We start from the raw sequence: 19,154 nt of genomic DNA, 5'->3' as shown, positions 1-19,154 counted from the left end.
CCTATGTATTTTCGATTTTAAAAATGTGGCTCTCGGGACTGAAGAGATAGCATGGAGGTAAGGCGTTTGCCTCTCATGCAGAAGGTCGGTGGTTTGAATCCCAGCATCCCATATGGTCCCCTGAGCCTGCCAGGAGCAATTTCTGAGCATAGAGCCAGGAGTAACCCCTGAGCGCTGCCAAAAACAAATAAAAACAAAAACAAAAAAAATGTGGCTCTCAAAATAATTTTTGGCAAGATTTGGCTCAGTTGAAAAAAAGGGTTGCTGACCACTGTCCTAGCCCAAATAATTCCCCAATAGTTACTGTGCCTATGCAGGGGGAAAAACACAAAATAATACTTTTATACACATATATATTTATTGATTTATTGATTTTTGACTTCTTTATTTTGGTGTAGATATTGAAGTTGATGTCTCCAATTTTATTTTATTTTATTTTATCTTTCTCTTTCTTTTGGCACTCTGGCATGGTTTGATTTCAGGACTGAGACTATTGTGTGGTGCTTGTTTTATTGCTGTAGTGCTCACTGGATATTTTATTTGATATTTCTTTCTGTATTGTCGTGGTGTTTCAATTACCTTTTTCCTGTCCTTTCTCAAACTGAGGTTAAAAGCCTCTAGAAGGATTCTGTCCATTTTCAGCTTATTTGATTTTTTTTACCCCATTCTATTTCTTTTCTTTCCTTCAAACAAAACCACATAACTCGAACTATCTAGCTCTGCCTCTGAAATAGAGGGGGGAAACAAGAGAGGGTACCAGGACCAAACAGATATATGATCACTAGTAGTAAGCTAGAGAGAGGAGACCACTTACTCTAGCAGCCCAGGAGGTGAGGGTGGGGGATATGGGTTGCAGGAAGTCAATGGGGATGGAGGGAGGACAAATTTGGTGATGGAGATTCCCCTGATTCAATGTTAATATGTATGTAAAATACTACTGTGAAAGATATGTAAGCCAATATGGTCAAAATAAAAATAAAAAATTGAAGACCCTCAACATTTTGACAGTTGAATCATCAACATCATTCTGGAAATGTTTACAATTATTGGAGATAGTCAAATATCTTTTTATCCACAGCTGTTGTGAACTTGGACAATTCTGTGGTTGACCTGGAGACCCTTCAAGCTCTCTATGAGAATGTGAGTAGTAGAAAGAATTATATGTGAGTATTTCAATATATATACAATATTAAAATATAATATATTCTTACTGCCTTAATGTTATATTAAACAACATTATATTTGAATTAGTAAAGGTCCTAAATATTACAATGAAGTTTGATTTGGGTGCACAGAGTTTATATAAATATTTATTTGTAAAAAACTGTCTAGGAATATATTAGTCAGCATGTGGTCTCACAATTTTATTTCTTTAACTTTCATTTATATGAGTTGGTTTTCAAGACTTTTTTTTAATTTTTTTTTTTTTTTGGTTTTTGGTTTTTGGGCCACACCTGGTGACACTCAGGGGATACGCCTCACTATGCGCTCAAAAGTTGCTCCTGGCTACAAGACTTTTTTTAAATTAAACTTTCCAACCTCTTCAAAATATATGTTGGTACACTGTAGACACCACCAAATACCAGTATGTTTCTACCATGGTTAATATTTTTAAAGGTGATATTACTCACATTTCCTTATGTGAAATATAAAGTCAATAATTCAGTGTATGTTGGTTGACTTGAGTTGAGAATTGTTCTATACATTATTCTATCTTTATTTGAAGTGATTATAATCCTATTACTATTTTTTAAATACTTTTAGAAAACTATGTAATTTACATATTTGTTCACAAATTATTTATAGACATACAAAAATGTTCTTACTTTCAATCTTAGCACCCTGTGTCCCCATTCTCTGCCCTGTATTTTCGATTTACCTTTCAATGTGATTCCATGGCAATTATCAGTTCAAGTTTCATTGTTGTAACTTGGTTTCCATGGCTATTGCATCTTGTGGTTTATTTACACACAAATACACATACATATCTATCTATCTATCATCTATCTATTTATCTGTCTATCTATGTATATATATGCTACTACTCTTCTACGCAATATAGACACTACTCTTCTACACAATATAAAGGAACAAGGTCCCTTGTTGTGTATGTAAACATGTTATGGTATTATTATGTTACTGACCCTACCCTGACCGGTGATTATGCCCTACCCTAGGGTGTGACCTGGCATTCTGCTCCCACCCTAGAGTGGTACCTGATCCCACCATTGGGCAGTACCTGATTCTGGGGCATAAAACCAATGGTCTGGAAGGCGGGGCGCTTTTTGGCTAGAACTGATGCTGAGGCTTTGGACTTCAGTCTTGTCCACTGAATAAAGCTAATATTTCCAGAAGCCTGACTGTCTGTGAGCTCTTTACCCACCACTTCACCTCAGAACCACCGGCTGAACAGGGTGACAGATGCGTGCTCCGGGCTGGAGGGGAAAGACCTCATCCTCCATCCCTCCATCAGTCAACCTCTTCAGGGGCTGACTTGCAACATAATGGCGCTGAAAAGGCTAAACCTGGACCCTCAATAACTGTAAGTGAAATACTTCATTGGAAATTTCCTCTGCTGACCATTAAATGGTTTCTGTGGTTAGTTATGTGGATTCTGCCACATTTTTGCTTACGCATTGGTTCTCTATTATGCAAGTGGATTATTCCATTTTGTTTAAAACTAATTGGTTTTGATCTAAGGACAATCACTGCAGTTTGATGGTTGTGGTCTTTATTTCAAATGAAAATTGCATTGTCTCCAGCCATTATAGTTTGTGGAATTTATGTGTTGGCTCATGTTGTTACTGTGAGCATCGTTATTGGCTGGTATTTAGGAAATAGAAAGAGTAGAAATGGTGAGGCTAAAACTAGTATGGATAATAAGGAAATCTTTCTGACAAAAATTCAGACCAAGGTGCAGGCTGACGAATCCAGCCCCACCATCAACAATATAGGAATTTTTGCTGGAAGAACAACAACTCAGAAAGTTAAGCCTGATTCTAGTGAATCGCATGACACTAGTGACTCAGACAATGATCAACCTTCGGTGCTTGCTCCACAAGTGAGGCCTGATTTTATTCACAACATTGAATCGCATAACAGTGCAGATTCAGACGATGAACCACACGCACGGCTTTAGAGCTCTATTCAGAGAAATTTTCCTAATCTGGCCTCATCTCCTTTACACGAGATAAATGTTTCTACCTATGTACCCTATCAGATGGAAGAATTAGATCGGTTTAAAAAAGCAGGTAAAAGGCTTCTTCTGAGGAAACTGAGGACCTGAAGGGAGCCCTGTCCTGTGCTTCTCTGTCTTTCCTGAATTCTTGAAGCTCTCCTCAGAGCCCTGGGAAGCGAACCCAAAGAAAAAACTACATTCTGAAGCTACCCAGCGAGCAAGTGAGTGAGTAAGAAATGGCTGGCTGTGGGGGTTGCCAGGCAGAGTGCTGATTGCTCTACCTGCAGAGTCTCGTCCTGCTGTGCTTCTTCTGAGGAAACTGAGGACCTGAAGGGAGCCCTGTCCTCTGCTTCTCTGTCTTTCCTGAATTCTTGAAGCTCTCCTCAGAGTCCTGGGAAGCGAAATACAAAAATACTGCATTCTGAAGCTCCCGAGCGAGTGAGTGAAAACTACGCCTGCCCGGTGGGGCCCAACTGTGAAAAACTGTGAGTGCTGCCTGTGTGTGTCTGTCTACTATCCTGTTGCGTGAACCTCTTGGGAGAGGGCCAAAAAGAGGCTCCAGCAGAGCACTTTGGCTCTGCTTCACTACACAGCTGTGCACTCTTTCTAAGAAAAAAAACACCATCGCAACAAAAAGAAAAATATCACACTAAAAACTGTGCTGAATCACAGAAGCAAGCATTTCTCTCCGGACTGTCTTCTCTGCTGCGTGCTCGGGCCTAAGATTTGATCCTGTGTGAAGCTTCATCCACGGAGGACCCCCTCCGTTAGAGGCAAGTCTGCCCATCCAGAAAGGGCGGAGCTAGAGGAGTGTGCTGCCTACATCATATAGACAATGAATAACACCACAACACGTAGAAAAACCCACAATACAAGTGCAACAATGGGGAAACAATGCAGACCAGCATCAGACATAGAGAATGAAGATGACAATTCTGATGACCAGATAATGACCAACCAACTAATCAACCTCTCAGATAAGGACTTTAGACTAGCAATATGGAAGATACTCAACAAACTCAAAGAAACCATGGATCGAGTTGAATAGAACACTAATAAGAACCAAGAAATATGAAGACAGAAATCACAAAACTCCAAACTGAAATAACATGTCAAGTAACAGGCCTGAAAAGCTCAGTAAACGAAGTGAATGACAAAATGGATAAGCTCTGGGTCAGGGTATCAGAAGCTGAGAATAGATCGGTGCTGTGGAAGATGAGATATAACAATTCCATACAGCAGGAGAGATTGGAAAAAAACTTAAAGCAAATGAACAGACAATGGAAAAATTAGTCAAAGAATGGAAACAGATGAAAATAGAAGTATATGATAAGATCAACAGAAACAACTTAAGAATCATTGGAGTCCCAGAGACCCAGGAAGAAAATTTCCAGGAAGAATCAATGGTCAAGAACATCATTAAAGAGAAACTGCCAGAGATGAAGAATATATGTAATCAAATCCTGCATGCTCGAAGAGTACCAACCGGAAGAGACCCCAGAAACACCACCCCAAGACACATTCTAGTCACAATCACAAATCCCAAGATAGAGACAGAATTCTGAAAACATCAAGATCAAAAGGGGAAATTACATTCAAGCAAGCATCCTTGAGATTTACAGCAGACCTGTCACCAGAAACACTCTAGGCCAGAAAGCAGTGGTGGGATATTGTGACAAGACTGAATGAAATGAATGCTTCACCTAGAATACAGTACCCAGCAAAACTCACTTTCTGGATAGACGGAAGAATACATGGTTTCACAGACAAAAAACAGCACAGAAACTTTACAGATTTAAAACCAGTCTTAAGAGAAAAACTGAAAGACCTAATTTAAGACAAGACTAAACGAAAGACACACCAAATTTCGATATAAAGATGGCATTAAATCCCAGGACAATTCTTTCTCTCAACGTCAGTGGACTAAATGCACCAGTTAAGAGACACAGAGTGGCTAAATGGATCAAAAAAACTCAATCCAACCATCTGCTGCCAACAAGAAACGCACCTGAATAGTCATAACATAGTCTCAAAATAAAATGCTGAAGAAAAATTATCCAAGCAAACAACACCCATAAAAAAGCTAGAGTGGACATACTAATATCAGATAATGCAAACTTTATACTCAGGAAGGTTGTAAGGGACAAAGATGGACATTTTATATAAATCAAGGGGTACATAGAGCAGAAAAAATTAAATCTCCTAAACATATATGCACCGAATGAGGGGCCAGCAAAATATTTAATACAACTGTAGACAAATCTGAAGAAGGATATCAATAACAACAGAATAATTGTGCGGGAACTCAACACGGCTTTGTCAACACGGGATTGCTCAACCAGACTGAAACCCAACAAGAATATACTAGACCTGAGCAGAGAAATGGAAGATAGAGGCCTAGTGGATATATATAGGACACTCCATCCCCAGAAACCTGGATACACATTCTTCTCCGATGTACATGGGACATTCTCCAGGATAGACTACATGCTGGCACATTAAACATACCTCCATTATATCAAGAGGATAGAAATTTTGCAGACTACCTTCGCTGACCACAAGGCTCTGAAATTATTTGTGAATTCCAAAGGGACTCAGAAGAAAAACTATAATATCTGGAAGTTAAACAGCGTCATACTGAAAAAACAGTGGGTCCGAGATGAAATCAACGAGGAAATCAAAAGGTTCCTGGAAACAAATGACAATAAACACACAAAGTATCATAACTTATGGGACACAGCAAAAGCAGTACTGAGAGGAAAATTTATAGCATTGCAAGCACACATCAGGAAGGAAGAAGGAGCTTACCTGAGTAGCTTAATGACACAGCTAATAGAACTAGAAAGTGCTCAACAAAAGGACCCAAAAATAGGGAGACAGAAGGAAATAACAAAGTTGAGAGCAGAAATCAACGAAGTGGAAACCCAAAAAACAATTTGAAAGATCAACGAAAGCAGTTGGTTCTTTGAAAAAATAAACAAGATTGATAGACAACTGGCAAAACTAACAAAGAAAGAGAGTGAGAGAAACTTGATAACTCATATTAGGAATGAAAAAGGAGAGATCACTACTGATATGACAGAGATTCAAAGGGTAATCAGAAACTACTTTGAGAAACTCTATGCCACTAAAAATGAGAACCTGGAAGAAATGGATAAATTCTTGGACTCTTATAATCTTCCACAGTTGAAGGAAGAGGATGTAGTATATCTAAACACCCCTATCACCATTGATGAAATTAAAACAGTAATCACATGTCTGCCCAAAAACAAAAACCCAGGCCCAGATGGATTCACAAATGAATTCTTTCAAACTTTCCAAGAGGAACTACTACCATTCCTGGCAAGACTCTTTCATGAAATTGAACAAACGGAAACACTTCCAAATTCTTTTATGAAGCCAACATCACCCTGATACCTAAACCAGACAGAGATGCTACGATAAAAGAAAATTACAGATCAATATCGCTGATGAATGCAGATGCAAAGATCCTAAACAAAATCCTGGCAAATAGGATCCAATGCCTTATTAAAAAGATCATCCACTATGATCAAGTAGGTTTCATCCCAGGAATGCAAGGATGGTTTAACATCCATAAATCTATCAACATAATACACAACATCAATAACAAGAAAAATAAAAACCACATGATCATATCAATAGATGCAGAGAAAGCATCTGATAAGGTCCAACACCCATACTTGATCAAAATTCTCAGCAAGATGGGAATGGAAGGAACCGTTCTCAATATAGTTAAGGCCATCTACCACAAACCAGTGGCAAATATTATCCTCAATGGAGAAAAACTAAAAGCCTTCCCTCTAAATTCTGGCACAAAACAAGGCTGTCCTCTCTCACCACTCCTATTCAACATAGCACTGGAAGTACTCGCTATAGTGATTAGGCAAGAAAAAGATATCAAGGGAATCCAGATAGGAAAGGAAGAAGTCAAGCTCTCACTGTTTGCAGATGACATGATACTCTACTTAGAAAACCCTAAAGACTCTACCAAAAAGCTTCTAGAAACAATAGACTCATAGCAAGGTGGCAGGCTACAAAATTAACACACAAAAATCAATGGCCTTTCTATACACCAATAGTAATAAGGAAGAAATGGACGTTAAGAAAACAACCCCATTCACAATAGTGCCACACAAACTCAAATATCTTAGAATCAACTTGACTAAAAATGTGAAGGACCTATACAAAGAAAACTATAAAACTCTGCACCAAGAAATAAGAGAGGACACGTGGAAATGGAAACACATACCCTGCTCATGGATTGGCAGGATTAACATAATCAAAATGCCAATACTCCCGAAGGCATTATACAGATTTAATGCTATCCCTGTAAAGATACCCATGACATTCTTCAAAGAAGTGGATCAGGCACTTTTGAAATTCGTTTGGAACAATAAACACCCTAGAATAGCTAAAGCAATTATTGGGAAAAAGAATGTGGAAGGAATTATTTTCCCCAACTTTAAACTGTACTACAAAGCAATTGTTATCAAAACAGCATGGTATTGGAATAAAGACAGGCCATCAGATCAGTGGAATAGGCTTGAATACTCATAAAATGTTCCCCAGACATACAATCACCTAATTTTTGATAAAGGAGCAGGAAGTCCTAAATGGAGCAAAGAAAGCCTCTTCAACAAATGGTGTTGGCACAACTGGATAGCCACTTGCAAAAAATTGAACTGAGACCCCCAGCTAACATCATGTACGAAGGGAAAATCCAAATGGATTAAAGACCTCGATATCAGATCCAAAACCATAAGATATATAGAACAACAGATATGCAAAACACTCCAGGATATTGAGACTACAGGCATGTTCAAGGAGGAAACTGCACTCTCCAAGCAAGTGAAAGCAGAAATTAACAGATGGGAATATATTAAGCTCAAAAGCTTCTGCACCTCAAAGGAAATAGTGCCCAGGATACAAGAGCCACCCACTGAGTGGGAAAAACTATTCACCCAATACCCATCAGATAAGGGGCTAATCTCAAAAATATACAAGGCACTGACAGAACTTTACAAGAAAAAAAAATCTAATCCCATCAAAAAATGGGGAGAAGAAATGAACAGACACTTTGACAAAGAAGAAATACAAATGGCCAAAAGACACATGAAAAAATGCTCTACATCACTTATCATCAGGGACATGTAAAACAATGATGAGATACCACCTCACACCACAGAGAATGGCACACATCACAAAGAATGAGAATAAACAGTGTTGGCGGGGATGTGGAGAGAAAGGAACTCTTATCCACTGCTGGTGGGAATCCCGTCTACTTCAACCTTTATGGAAAGTGATATGGAGATTCCTCCAAAAACTGGAAATCGAGCTCCCATAGGATCCAGCTATACCACTCCTAGGAATATACCCTAGGAAACCAAAAATACAATACAAAAACCCTTCGTTACACCTATATTCATTGCAGCACTATTTACCATAGCAATATTTGGAAACAACCAAGATGCCCTTCAACAGATGAATGGCTAAAAAAACTGTGGTACATATACACAATGGAATATTATGCAACTGTCAGGAGAGATGAAGTCATGACATTTTCCTATACATGGATGTACATGGAATCTATTATGCTGAGTGAAATAAGTCAGAGAGAGAGATAAACGCAGAATGGTCTCACTCATCTATGGGTTTTAAGGAAAATGAAAGACCTTCTTGCAATAATAATTTTCAGACACAAAAGAGAAAAGAGCTGGAAGTTCCAGCTCACCTCAGGAAGCTCACAACAAAGAGTGATGAGTTTAGTTAGAGAAATAACTACATTTTTAACTGTCCTAATATTGAGAATGTATGAGGAAAATGGAGAGCATGTTTAGAGTACAGGCGGGGGTTGGGAGGGGAGAAGGGAGATTTGGGACATTGGTGATGGGAATGTTGCACTGGTGATGGGTGGTGTTCTTTACAGGACAGAAACCCAAACACAACCATGTATGTAATCAAGGTTTTCAAATAAAAATGATAATAAAAAAAATAAAAGACATGTAACGAGTATGGTCCAAAATGACCATAAAGTGTGGAGTTACTAAGACTTTGGAGTCATAACTCATCTTGGACTTTGTATGATTTTAAAAGAATCGCTGAAATATGCCTGTCGTCTAAACAGTGAACTGAATGGTAAATGTACTATTCATAAGGCGTAAAAGCCAAATTATATAGCCTGGATGGTACAAAAAGACAAAAAAAAAGTGGCTCTATCGTATGAATTATTGATGGCAGAAAATCAATTTGCAAATATTCAGACACAAGCCGCTTTACCTAAAGAAGTATTAAATTTAATTAGGGATATTGCATTGTCATCATGGGAAAAAAATGATTCTAACAGCATTGGTAGAGGAAACTATTTAAAAATTACCCAACGACCTTATGAGTCATATGCAGGGTTTGTAGGTAAGATTAAAGATGCTCTGAAGTTACAAGACGAAGATGAAGGGATGAGAAACTTCCTATTAAAATCTTTGGCTTAGCATAATGCAAATTTGGCCTGTAGATTAGTATTGAATACATTAAATGAAAAGACAGATGAGAATGATTTCCTTTATGTATGTCAGAATGTCTATGGGGAACCCTGACCCCCACTCCACTTAGACTCGGTACAATCCTTCCCAGTTACCAAGGGAATGATGCCTTACTCCCCTTGGGGACAGGGCACTTTCCGTAAACCAAGTCTTTGCCCAAAATGCAAAAGTGGTGGCCACTTGGTGAAGATTGCAGATACAGAAACCTCATTGATAATAACATAAGTAGAAGTTTCAACACAATCCCCAGGAAGCAAATTGCCTGCTATCATTATGGAAAAGAGGGGCATATCAAAAGAAATTGCCATTTCCTTATAAATTCAGCTCCTCAAGGGCATACATACAAGATGCAGGGAAACGCCCATAGGGCCTCTCCCCAGGCCCTTCCAAATCAGGTGCAAAGTTCAGAGACTATAGTCTTCCAAGCCCAGCCCAAGAAAATTCATCACGATAAGGGAATTAATTCACACCACATCAGGGAGTGCCAAATTAGACATATTATGCCCAGGGGACATTACAATTTACCCAGGAGCATGCCCTTACATGTTAGAAACTGGCATGTGGGCCCACCATCCCCAGATACTATGGGTTTGATTCTTGGCAGAGTTCCCTCAACATAAAAGGTATATCAGTAACCACTGGTGTCATTGACTCAGATTCTATGGAAGAAATCATTGTAGTTAATACTGTACCAGTTACATGAACCTTTAAAAAAAAAAGCGATTGCTCAGATAGTAATATGTCAAATTTGGGAGTTCAGATAAGACTAGAATTGGAGGTTTAGGAAGCACAGATCCAGGTTCTGCTTAAAACCCAATCGTGGCTCTGGTTACTAAATTTAAAGGCGAACACCCAATGATCAAACTTCACTTGGAAGGGCAACCCTTTGATGGCATGACAGATACGGGTGCTTAGGTTACCATAATTTCTGATAAAGAATGACCAGAAAATTGGCCTCTTCAGGAAATCCGTATTTGATAGAAGGAGTAGGAGGCCTGAGCTCCTGTCTGTTGAGTACGAGGACTATGATATTTTACGGACGAGAAAATCAAAAAGTGATAATCAGACCTCACGTGGGCCCATTTTCACCATCCCTGTGGGGCCTTGACCTACACAAACAGTGAAAAGCAGAATTCCACATCCCATTAGCTCCAGAAGAGCCCGAACTTTCTTTTGATTTAAAAACCCAAAATGTTCCGTAGAGGCCACTACCATAAAAACACCAGCACCAATAAAAATAAAATGGAAATCTGACAAACCAATTTGGACAGGTCAGTGGCCCCTTAAAACTGATAAATTAAAGGTGCTGACAGAATTAATGGAGGAACAGCTAAGTTTAGGACATATTGAATCATCTTTTTCTCAATGGAATTCACCTATATTCACTATAAAAAAGAAATCCGGTAAATGGAGACTTTTGATAAATCTTAGAGCTGTAAATTTATCCATGATGCCTATGGGCAAATTGCAGACTGGTTTACCATCACGTGTAGTTATTTGAAAGGAATGGCCACTAATTATAATTGATCTGAAAGACTGCTTCTACCATATTCCTATCCACTGAGATGATAAGAAACGTTTTGCATTCTCAGGTCCTCCTCTCAATAACACCCATCCCTGCAGACGTTTCCAATGAACTGTTCTCCCCAGGGCATGCTGAATTCCCTAAAAATGTGCCAGTTTTTTGTAGATAAGGTTTTGAGGCCTGCTCATGAAAAATTTCCTCAAGACATGATATGTCATTATATTGATGATATCTTGCTCACAATGAGCAATGAAACAGATTTACAGGACTTAAACTCTTATGTTATTGACTGTTTACAAATATAAAGACTGAATATAGCTTTAGAAAAAATACAGACAATGCCACCGTATCAATATTTGGGTTTTATTTTGGACCGGATGTCAATACGTCCACAAAAAATTTCTATCAAAAAAGAAAACCTCAGAACACTTAATGATTTTCAGAGACTTTTAGGTGACGTAAATTGGCTCTGCCCTGCACTAGGAATCCCGAATGCATCATTGTCTAGTCTGTTTAAAACTTTGGAGGGTGACCCTGCGTTAGATAGCCCAAGAAACTTAACAAAAATGAATTGGACATCTTCTTGAGCAGATTACAAAAATCATTTCTCTTTAGATTCATCCCGGGAGAAAAGGTATTTCTGTTAATCTTCCTTGCTATAGAAACCCCCACAGGGGCCTTGATGCAACAGGCAGGACCTTTGGAATGGGTGTATTTACATAACAAACATCCTCGCTCAGTTGTCCCCTACTTGCAACTGATTTCAAAGATTATTTTCAAGGCAATACTTAGATCTATATCTTTACTAGGTTTTGACCCAGATATAATAGTTTTGCAAATACCAAGAAATGGATATTGAGTCAATATTGCCTCTTAAAGAATCTCTACAAAGGGCCCTCTCAGATTTCACAGGAGAAATATCCTCCCATTATCCAGCAGGAAAAGCTTGAGACTTTTTAAAGAAAACCCAGTTTGTTATTTCTTCCATTGTTCGGGATTCCCTCATTCCCAATGCCAAGGTTTTACATTGATGGATCCCAAAATGGAAAAGGAGGAATAACCAGAGACAACATTAAGATGACCATAGATACCAAATATAAATCTGCACAGAAAGTTGAACTAGCAACGTTAATTTATTTTTTAGAAAATGTATCTGAAGCCATGAATATAGTTTCTGAATCTTTGTATGTGGCAAATTTATGTCATGTGATAGCCACTGCTTCCCTTAATGCTAATAACCCAATTATACAGAACTTACTTAAACAATTACAGCAGCTTCTTCAAAAACGAACTGAGCCCATCTTCTTCACGCAAGTCTTCCAGGACTGATGGCTCAAGGAAATAAAACTGCTGACTTGCTTGCAATGCCTATATTTAAATCACCTGTAGAGGATCATTCATCCCTACACACAAATGCTCGCTGTTTACATGTGAATTACCAAATTCCAAGGAGGCAAGGTAGAAAAATTGTAGAAAACTGCAACATATGTGCACCGTTAACAAAAAAGACTCACATAGCAGGAGCAAACCCAAGAGGCTTACAGTCTAACGAACTTTGGCAAATGGATATAACTCAAACAGATTTATTTCCAAGAAAATCTTATCTTCATGTTGTGGTGGACACTTATTCTCGGTTTATGTGGGCAATTCCTATATCTTTTCAAAAATCTAAGGCTTTTTGTAGTTTTCTTTTACAATGTTTTTCTGTGATGGGTATTCCATATTCTATAAAAACTGATAATGGGCCAGCCTATGTTATCAAAAACTTTTGAATTTTTTTGTAAAGAATGGCAGATAAGACATCTGAAAGGAATTCTTTGCAATTGTAGGGGACAGGCCATTGTAGTAAGGACTCATAGAACCTTAAAAATTCAATTACAAAAAAATAGAAAAAAAGGTTTACCACCAACGGATTTTCTATCTTTTACTCTTATCACACTAAATTACTTAATCTTACCCCAAGGAAAAAGTTACACTGCAGCAAAATACATTTTAACAAAGATATTCAGAGACAAGAAACAACCCATAAACCTATTTGGATCAAGGAGGATGAAAAATGGATAGCTGGATATCTTCTCCTGAGAGGAAGTGGTTATGCCTATGTTTCTATAAATGACAACCCTCCCAAGAAATTTTGGGTTCCATTACGCCTTGTTAGAAACTGGGCTAGCACAAATGATCAGGTTCAGACTATAAACTCCCTTTCAGAGCAAAAATAGAATACTCATGACATTAACAACAGTAATATTGCTGAGGTCTCTGGGGGCAGGGAACAAGATTTAGCTGTCACACACCATACAATGAGTGAGACCAATGGTAGTGATAAACCCTTACACTCCGAGATGCAAAAGGAAAGACAGGAACCTGTCTTAACTGGGCTACAAAATATAGGAAACTCTTGCTACATGAACTCAATATTGCAATGCTTGTATAATATTTCAGATTTGACTCAGTATTTTCATCAAGATAATTATAAAAAGGATACTAACAAGAAAAATCCAATGGGGCATGAAGGTAAATTAGTCGAAGAATTTGGTCAGCTCATCAAAACCATGGGAAATGGATTTCATAGATATATTAACCCTGAAAGCTTCAAAGTAACAATTGGTTTACTTAATGACTAGTTTGCTGGACACAATCAGTAGGATCCATACAAACTACTGATGTTTCTAATAGAGGGACTACATCAGGACTTGCTTACTGTAAATCTAATGACAGACAGACAAAACTACACATCTTATGGAAAATGAAAATCATGAACAATTTAGTCCAGAACACCAAAAGGCTCACAAATCTATTATTTATGATCTCTTTCAAGGACAATTCAAATCTATATTACAGTGTCCCACATGCCACCAAAAGCCTGAGGTTTCTGAGACATTTGTTCATTTGTCTCTGGCTCTTACATCTGCAGATAAATGTATATTACAGGAATGCCTCTCTGAATTTTTTTTAAAGAAGAAGAGTTAAGGGATGAAAATAAAGTTCAGTGCAACAGCTGCATGACTAGAAGAGATTTTTCAAAGAAAATGTATTTATGGAAACTGCCACCAGTACCTATAATACACTTGAAACGTTTTGCTTTTGATGGCAAACAAATAAAAAAAAACTGCACACTTTTGTGGATTTTCCTTTAGAAGACCTCAATTTAGTAGAATTCACTTCAGAGAATAAAAGCAAGATTAATAAATATAACTTATCATCAGTGTCAAACCATTATGGTAAAGTTCACTATGGACACTGTACTTCTTACTGTCAAATTGCTGCAAACAACACTGGATCAATTTTGATGACAATAAGATCAAAAAAGTCCCTAATACATTGGTGAAATCAACAGCAGCATACATCCTGTTTTATACTTATACTTTAAGTATACTTATACTGTTATACTGTATACTTATACTGTTTTATACTTATACTTTAAGATCTACAATAAACACCAGATAATCATTTCACTTCCTTATCGTTGCTATTAATGCTCTATGATTCTTTCCAGAAGCATGATCAATGAATAGGATTAAAAATCATGGGACCCCCCAATGTGTTTTCTTGTATGGTGGATTTATGTCTTAATTTCATTATTGCTCTAGGTCTCAGTTAATCATGAAATCTTATGATTTAATTTAGTCAAGGTTCACCTGAAAGAAAATTTTCTCATCATATTAATGTTGTTTTTCTTTCTAGGTATACTCATTTAATGACTTTCACTCTTTTTATTTTAACATCATTCCTTTATTTTCCTCAATTTAGGTTTTAAGACACTGACATAATAATAATTTTTAGGGGGACTTTCTTCACAGTGCTTCTCGCCTATGATTTACTATCATAGAGTTACTGTTATACAATAACTTTGTATATATACTGTTATACACTTGTAGTAGAGTTTTCCATGTTTGTATTATGCATGAAATTCTCTTTTAGATCTGCTCTGCAATTAAAAAAATTTTTTTTGAATTTGAAACGATTCATCTAAACAGTTGCCGGCTAGTACATTTTAAAGCGCTTTTAGTTGATTCAGCTGAATTTTTTTTCTGTTGTTCTATTTTGGATCATTTCCAACAAATATTTTTTGGTATGAGTGAGTGTTATGGCCATATTTTTTGTGAAGTCTGTATGTGTATGTCTTGTTCAGTGTGTGTGTTTTGCATATTTTGTATATAGTTCCCTTTTTCCTAACTTAATCTTCCCCAACTTAGTCTTCCTTATCCTTCCTTCTCTCTTCCTAGTCCTTAAATTTTAATTTTCAGGATTCCCTTCACATGTGCAACTCATCTCCTTCACCCACAACTACAGGCTTCCTGATCTCGGCCTGAGGAAGAAATCCATGACTGTTGGAGTTTTGTACCATGTTTGCTGCAAACTTGTTGGAAATGAAGCCACCTGGAATTTTTGTGTCACAATATAACCCCAGAGAAAAGATCCATGGATAAGACCCACAGTCTCTGGATCCCAGTTAAACTGTGCTATATAAATTTCTGGTTTTCTGTCCACATACACTGTGCTATTGTTGACCATTTCTACAATGGCTACCCCAAGTTGCACCGATCCCAAAGAAATGTAGAAGCCCAACCAACTCATGATGGTAATGATGTAACGCTTGGAGATGCCCCAACACATGGATGGCTATACTGGCATTCCTTCTTCTTTCAGCTTGATGTTATCTTCTGTACAAGGCTTCAACCCGCTTTTCCAGACCCATCAAGTGTCTTTTGCCAGCCTTTTCGGAGTTCCAGATCCCTCATCTTTACAGATTGGTATTGGACTCTGTAGAAATTTCACTTTTTGTATTTTTCTTATAATTGCAATTCTTTGAATTTATATTTGGTACTACAACTCTTTTGACTATTGTAATTAATGTTTTTCTATTTTAGTTTTTAATCTTAGGAATTGATGTTGTATTACATTAGGGTTTTGCTTTCTTGACTTTAGGTTAGTGGGTTAGATATTGTTGTCTATAATTTCCTAAATGATATTTTTGTCTGTTCTCAGGGTTTTATGCGTGGGCGCATCATAGGCAAAATACTAGGTTTATAGGAGGTTTATTTACACAGGGAGGGTCCCTGCCTTAAACATTTTTTTTTTTTGGTTTGTGACTTAAGCTCCCATCTATAAATAATCAACCCTATTGGCACAACAATTTCGGACATCATATGGACTTTAGCCTGGATTAAGAACTTGGATTAAATTCAGAAGCTTATTGATCATCATTGTAGTGGCCCCCCACTGTGCAGGGGGTATATGTTTCTTCCTCCAAAATAAAGGCCTAATTCAATGCCCTCAAAGATGGGCTTTCAGGTCTACCTGGACTTGAATGAATATGGGTTCAGAGAGATAGCATGAAGATAAGGCATTTGCCTTTCATGCAGAAGGTCATTGATTCAATTCCCGGTATCTGCCAGGAGCAATTTCTGAATGTGGAGCCAGGAGTAACTCCTGAGCGCTGCCAGGTGTGACTCAAAAACCCAGTACCAAAAAAACAACAACAACAATGACAACAACTAAAGAAAAGGTGCTTCTTCTCGCCTGCCACACAACCTTTCTGGCATCTCTTCGAAGGATTTATGTATGTCTTAGATTTATCTTCTCAGGAGCTTGTAGTTGATTTCTTGATACATGTTTCTGGTTTTAGACACCCTGTGTTTAGGTTAGAAGTTTTTCTTTACATTTTCCTGTGATACGCTTATTCAAATAGCCGCTCTTTTATTATTGACTAGTTTTTCCTTTAATAATTGTAGACAATATTGTTTGTTTACTAAAAACAAATGGGGAAATTGTTGTGTATGTAAACATTTTATGGAATCATTATGTTACTGACCCTACCCTAATCAGTGATTGTGCCCTACCCTAGGGTGTGACCTGGCATTCTGCTCCCACCCTAGGGTGGTACCTGTTTCTGCTCCCACCATTGGGTGGTATCTGATCCCACCATTGGGTGGTACCTGATTCTGGGGCATAAAAGCAAGGGTCTGTGGAAGGCGGGGTACTTTTTGGCTGGAACTGATGCTGAGGCTTTGTACTTCAGTCTTGTCCATCGAATAAAGCTAATATTTTCACAAGCCTGACTGTCTGTGAGCTGTTTACCCACCGTTTTACCTCAGAACCGCTGGCTGAATAGGGTGGCAGATGCTGCTCTGAGCTGGAGGCGAAAGACCTCATCCTCCATCCCTCCATCAGTCAACCTCTTTAGGGGCTGACTTGCAACAGTCCCTGAACTTTCCCCTTATATTACTTGTAGGGTTTATTTTCTTTCTTTTTTTACTGTATGTCTTACTTTGAAATTATTATTTCTTGATATCTAGAAGCAGTATTTTACCCATGTTTGTTACCTACTATTTCCTAAACTAATTACTTTGTATACTATATTACTGTATACTGTATTACTGAGTGCATTTTGTATTTAACCTTGTCTTTCAGACTTCCATTACTTATGACTTTTTCATTTCCTCCATGTTTCACAAATGGCACAATTTATCATTCTTGTGCCTATATGTTATTCCGTCATAAACATGCTATTGCAGTGGTCGGCAAGCTGTGGCTCACGAGCCACCTGTGGCTCTTTACACTTTTTAATGTGGCTCTTCTGTATGCCGGGTGTTTGCTCCAGGAGTCAGGACTCTGCTCCTAGCTTCTGTCAGTGCATGCTCTCTGTGGCTCTCAAAATAAATTTCAATCGTGGTTTTGGTGAGATTTGGCTCAGTTGAAAAAAAAGGTTGCCCACCATTGTGTTATTGCATGTTTTCATCACTCACTCTTCTTTTGTTGGACAATTGGGTTGCTTCCATAACCTGGCTACTATATTAATTGGCATAATAAATATTTAACGTATTTTAATGAAAGTTTACTTCAATTGTGTGTAGATACAAAACAGTGGGATTGCTGGATCATAGGTTACATCTAGTCTTAGTTTTGCAGAACTTTTTCTACAAGTTTCCTATAGGTGATGAACTAGGTAACGTTCTCACAAGGGGTATGTGTTCATTTCTTTTAACCACAGCCTCAGAAGAATAGAATATTTTTATCCTTTCTTTTTAAAATGTCTTTATTTTAGCATGATGATTACAAATAGTTGGGTTTTATTTATAAAAAGAACACCCCCTGCTGCAGATGTGTTAGCATCCCTAAGCAAAACCTTAGTTGGTTAATTCTCACTAGGAATAAGCGGAAAACACGAAGCAGACAAATATGAAATATGAAATAAATGAGACCACACAAAATGCATTGTATGAGAACCCTCGTCCAAAGGACGAGAGACAAATTTACTTTTCAGCTGATGACATTTATAAGCACAAACTCAGGTATGCAAGGTGTCCTTGGGGAGAACAAAGAGCAGGAGAGCAGTACAATGGGGAAACAGGTCTAGAATTTACATATCAAAATGACTATCCTATAGGTACAGCTAGAGGGCTGTGAAAACCAGAGCTAGAGATGTTTTTGGTTTAGCAAAAACCAGGTTTTTCAAGAAACCAGGAGGAGAGAGACAAAGATATTTATGATGTTTATGTAGTTGCCAGAAAATAGATTTTAGGGGGATGGAAATAATTGTTTACCATCATAGAGCTAGACTCAGAAAAACAAGCTGCTGGCGCCAGGTTATACTAGAAATACGAGTCACAAATAAACTAGCCAGCGGGGAACTTTTGGTGGGTTTTTGGTACTGACATTTCTTTGTCTGTAGGAAAGCTGAGGCTGGATTTCTATAGTGGCCAAATAAAGAGAAAAATGTAATGTTACAGCCATGTTGGAATTACCGCCAATAATCCACGCAAAGGGTCAAATGATTGACTTTGCTAAGCGGTCCTTTTGGCAAACAATTCTTTTGGAGGAAAGTACTACACCAGGGAAAGAAAAAACCACTCTAGTGCGTGCTTTCCTTAAATGGGAGGTAACAACCCCC

The 19,154-nt window shown here is 37.9% G+C and overlaps 1 protein-coding gene across 19 annotated transcripts in view; it reads left to right on the top strand.

Moving 5' to 3' along the window:
• Positions 1-19,154, top strand: part of FMN2 (formin 2) — a 378,131-nt gene that overhangs the window by 203,772 nt on the left and 155,205 nt on the right. For all 19 annotated transcript variants that reach the window (XM_049790085.1, XM_049790080.1, XM_049790076.1 and 16 more), the window contains one exon: positions 1,079-1,140. In XM_049790085.1, the coding sequence (XP_049646042.1) occupies positions 1,079-1,140 (62 nt within the window). The remainder of the gene's footprint in view (positions 1-1,078; positions 1,141-19,154) is intronic.

Source organism: Suncus etruscus, chromosome 16, assembly GCF_024139225.1.
Source record: "Suncus etruscus isolate mSunEtr1 chromosome 16, mSunEtr1.pri.cur, whole genome shotgun sequence".
Taxonomy (NCBI): domain Eukaryota; kingdom Metazoa; phylum Chordata; class Mammalia; order Eulipotyphla; family Soricidae; genus Suncus; species Suncus etruscus.
The sequence above is the reverse complement of the archived record's forward strand: the minus strand, read 5'-3'. Positions and strand labels throughout refer to the sequence as shown.